This window comes from Mus caroli, chromosome 10, assembly GCF_900094665.2.
Source record: "Mus caroli chromosome 10, CAROLI_EIJ_v1.1, whole genome shotgun sequence".
Lineage (NCBI taxonomy): Eukaryota > Metazoa > Chordata > Mammalia > Rodentia > Muridae > Mus > Mus caroli.
In genome coordinates, this window is record NC_034579.1 from 20913999 (window position 1) to 20917171 (window position 3173).

Consider the following 3173-nt stretch of genomic DNA (forward strand, 5'->3'; position numbering starts at 1 on the left):
TTTGGGCTAATATCCACTTATCAGTGAATACATACTGTGTGGGAGACACACTTCTTTTTCTTCCTTCTCTTCCTTCTCTCAAAGACTAGCATAAAATGATTGAAGAGACTTTGAATTTAAACTTCCTTAGACTTTAGGAATTAGAAAAAAGGAACTTAGAGTTGCTAGGCCAGCCTGTAGCGTTCAGGCTTTCATTACTGCCTGACTGAAGGACACTTAGTTTTATAAGATACATAAATGCGGAAGGAGGTACTTGTTCCGCCAGAACCAAATGCACATCAAGTTCCTCGCCTCCGATGGTCCAGTGGTCCTTTCTTCTGTATCCAGTGACGTGAACTTCTCTTCTTCCTTTTAGGCTTTCTTCAAGCAAAATAATGTGCCCCAGGAAAGCCGTTTTAATCTGAAGAAGAATGTGGAAGAAGAGTACAGGAAGTGGAAGTCAATGACTGATGAAAACGAGATCATCACGCAGTTCTCTGTGCAGGGCTTCCCTCCACTCTTCCTCTGCCTCCTCTGGAAAATGCTCCTGGAGACGGATCATATTAGTCAGATTGGCTACAAGTAAGCCAGAAGCCTCGGGTTTCAGTCTGCTTGGCAGTCAGCATCGTCCATGCCAGAGCTCAGTTCTCACTCTTTGCCTTGTAGGGTACTGGAGAGGATTGGGGCCAGGGCCCTGGTGGCCCATGTGAGAACATTTGCAGATTTCCTGGTGTATGAGTTCTCTACGTCAGCAGGAGGTCAGCAACTCAATAAGTGCATTGAAATTCTCAATGACATGGTGTGGAAGTACAACATTGTCACGCTGGACAGACTCATTCTCTGCCTGGTAAGAATACGTTTCTAAGCCTTTTTACCATGCTGTGATGGAATTGTGTGAGTGGGAGGCCGGATGCTGATTTCCTCTGTTTGGCTTCAGAGAATTTCACGGATTTATGCTGTGCTTAAGCTTCCTTAAAGAAGAAGGACTTCCTGGATTCCTTTTTTCAGTGCATATTCAATGATTAGTATTATATTCACAGAAGATACAAAAGTAAATAGAGTTTTCTGGTCTTGTTATGCTTTGAAATACAAATGATTTATTCTCAGAGGCTGCAGGTCAGGAAATAGTGAAAAGCTATTGCTTGTCTTTGTAGGGTGCTAGCTGATGTAATCATTCCCTTCAGTCGTCAGGAGTCTGACTGTGGTGTGTACCCAGCATCCTCCACATGTTCCCTTGGCTATGCCTGTTAGTGTATCTCAAAGGTAGCTGGTTCGTCTGTTTGTTTGTTTTAGGGTTTGTTTTGTTTTCATGTGCATGAGTGGTTTGCTTGCACGTGACGTTGAGTTACGCGTGTACGGTGTGTCTGGGGGCCAGCAGAGGGTGTCAGAGCATCTGGAACTTGAGAGAGAGAGAGAGTTCTGAGGAGTCCTGTAGTGCTGAGAATCAAACCCACACCACCTGCACGAGCAGCCAGCGCTCCAGACTCTGAGCCTGCAAACACTTCAACCCTGCAAGCCAAGTTCTACCAAAAGACTGAATTACACTAGGAAATTATATACTTTCTAAAAATTATTAGTGGCTGGGTACGTTGGCGTATCCCTGTAATCCCAGCAGATGCAGGGGGATTGTCCTAAGTTCAAGGCCAGGCTGGTCCACATCGAGAGCCCAAGGCCAGCCAGGGCATTCTGGTTGTATTTGTAGTGACTTTGTTCATTAATACTGACCTCTTTACAGGTAGTTGTAGTGTAGTAGGGGGACTAAGACAGTGTACCTGGCAAAGGTAGTGCAGTGATGTGGGGAAAGAGCATCAGAAAACAGGCCGTCACGTGACATCATCAAAGAAAGCTTTACCTTAAGGTAAACATTCCTAGCAGGAGGAGTAGTGAACCACAAGTAGGCCAAAAGGGTCAAATCATCTTTAGGAATGATGAAAAATTGGTTTGGGGTAGACTACACATCAGATACGACAAGTTCTCTTAATTTTTCTGTTTATTTCCAAAGGCTATGCGTAGTCATGAAGGAAATGAAGCCCAGGTTTGTTATTTCATCATTCAGTTGCTGTTGCTCAAACCAAATGACTTCAGAAACCGAGTAAGTGACTTTGTGAAGGAGAATTCCCCAGAGCACTGGCTCCAGAGTGACTGGCACACCAAGCACATGAGCTACCACAAGGTACCCACTCTGAGAGAGAGCAGAGCGGGGATGGCTGTTCAATCGATTGGGCTGTTGGCACTGTGGGCCTGTGGTTTCCTTTATGGCTTCTGACAGACCCACAGCGAGTTAGCTGTAGGCTATGCTAATGAATAAGAGTAAAATGTAACTGTACTTTGAGTCGGCATGATTCTGAATCAAATGAAGATAGCGGTAATAAAATTAGTATGGCATGAATTTTGGGGTGCTGGGGTGTTGCTGATTTAAGGGGGCATGTGCTTTAAAAAATATTTTTTGTAGTTTTCTTTTCTCTTTTTTTCTTTCTCCCTTCTTTTCTTTCCTTCCTTCCTTCCTTCCTTCCTTCCTTCCTTCCTTTTTTTTTTTTTGGTAGCTCTTTTGTGCTTGCTTTTTTGCTCTAATACATGTCTGTCTCCTCACCTACAGAAATATCCCGAGAAGCTGTATTTCGAAGGCCTCGCAGAGCAGGTTGACCCTCCTGTACCAATCCAGTCCCCTTATCTGCCCATCTACTTTGGAAATGTGTGTCTCCGGTTCCTTCCAGTATTTGATATAGTAATCCACAGGTTTTTAGAGCTGCTTCCAGTGTCCAAGTCACTAGAGACTCTCCTGGATCACCTAGGGGGCTTATATAAATTCCATGGTGAGTTTGCTCAGCTTGTAATTCCATCTGACACCTTTATGAACAGATAGGCTGAGCACGCCATGTGGTAAAAGTGGTTCTGCAGGTTTGAAGGGCTGCAGGGTGAAGTCATACAGGTGTCATAAGATGCACAGCACAGAGCCATGAGGTTTCTCTATAAAGAAAGTGAGTGTCGGCAGGTCTGGGTGGTGCAGTTTGAACTTTTGCTATGCACAGTTTGTATGAGCAGGAGGGCCATAAGCATACGAGTCATAGGGGTCTTTTGGGAAAACTGTGGTGGTGGAAGATAAAGGCCTATTTGAAGGAAGATAGCTTTATTGAACTGAGTTAAGAATGTTTACCTGTAGGCCGGGCGTGGTGGCGCACGCCTTTAATCCCAGC

At 44.6% G+C, this 3173-nt stretch overlaps 1 protein-coding gene across 3 annotated transcripts in view; it reads left to right on the plus strand.

Annotated features, from left to right (window-relative positions):
• The window catches only part of Med23 (mediator complex subunit 23), a 71101-nt gene that overhangs the window by 58190 nt on the left and 9738 nt on the right, over positions 1 to 3173 (plus strand). For all 3 annotated transcript variants that reach the window (XM_029482505.1, XM_021173847.2, XM_021173848.2), the window contains 4 exons: positions 356 to 561; positions 646 to 826; positions 1982 to 2152; positions 2576 to 2792. In XM_029482505.1, the coding sequence (XP_029338365.1) occupies positions 356 to 561; positions 646 to 826; positions 1982 to 2152; positions 2576 to 2792 (775 nt within the window). The remainder of the gene's footprint in view (positions 1 to 355; positions 562 to 645; positions 827 to 1981; positions 2153 to 2575; positions 2793 to 3173) is intronic.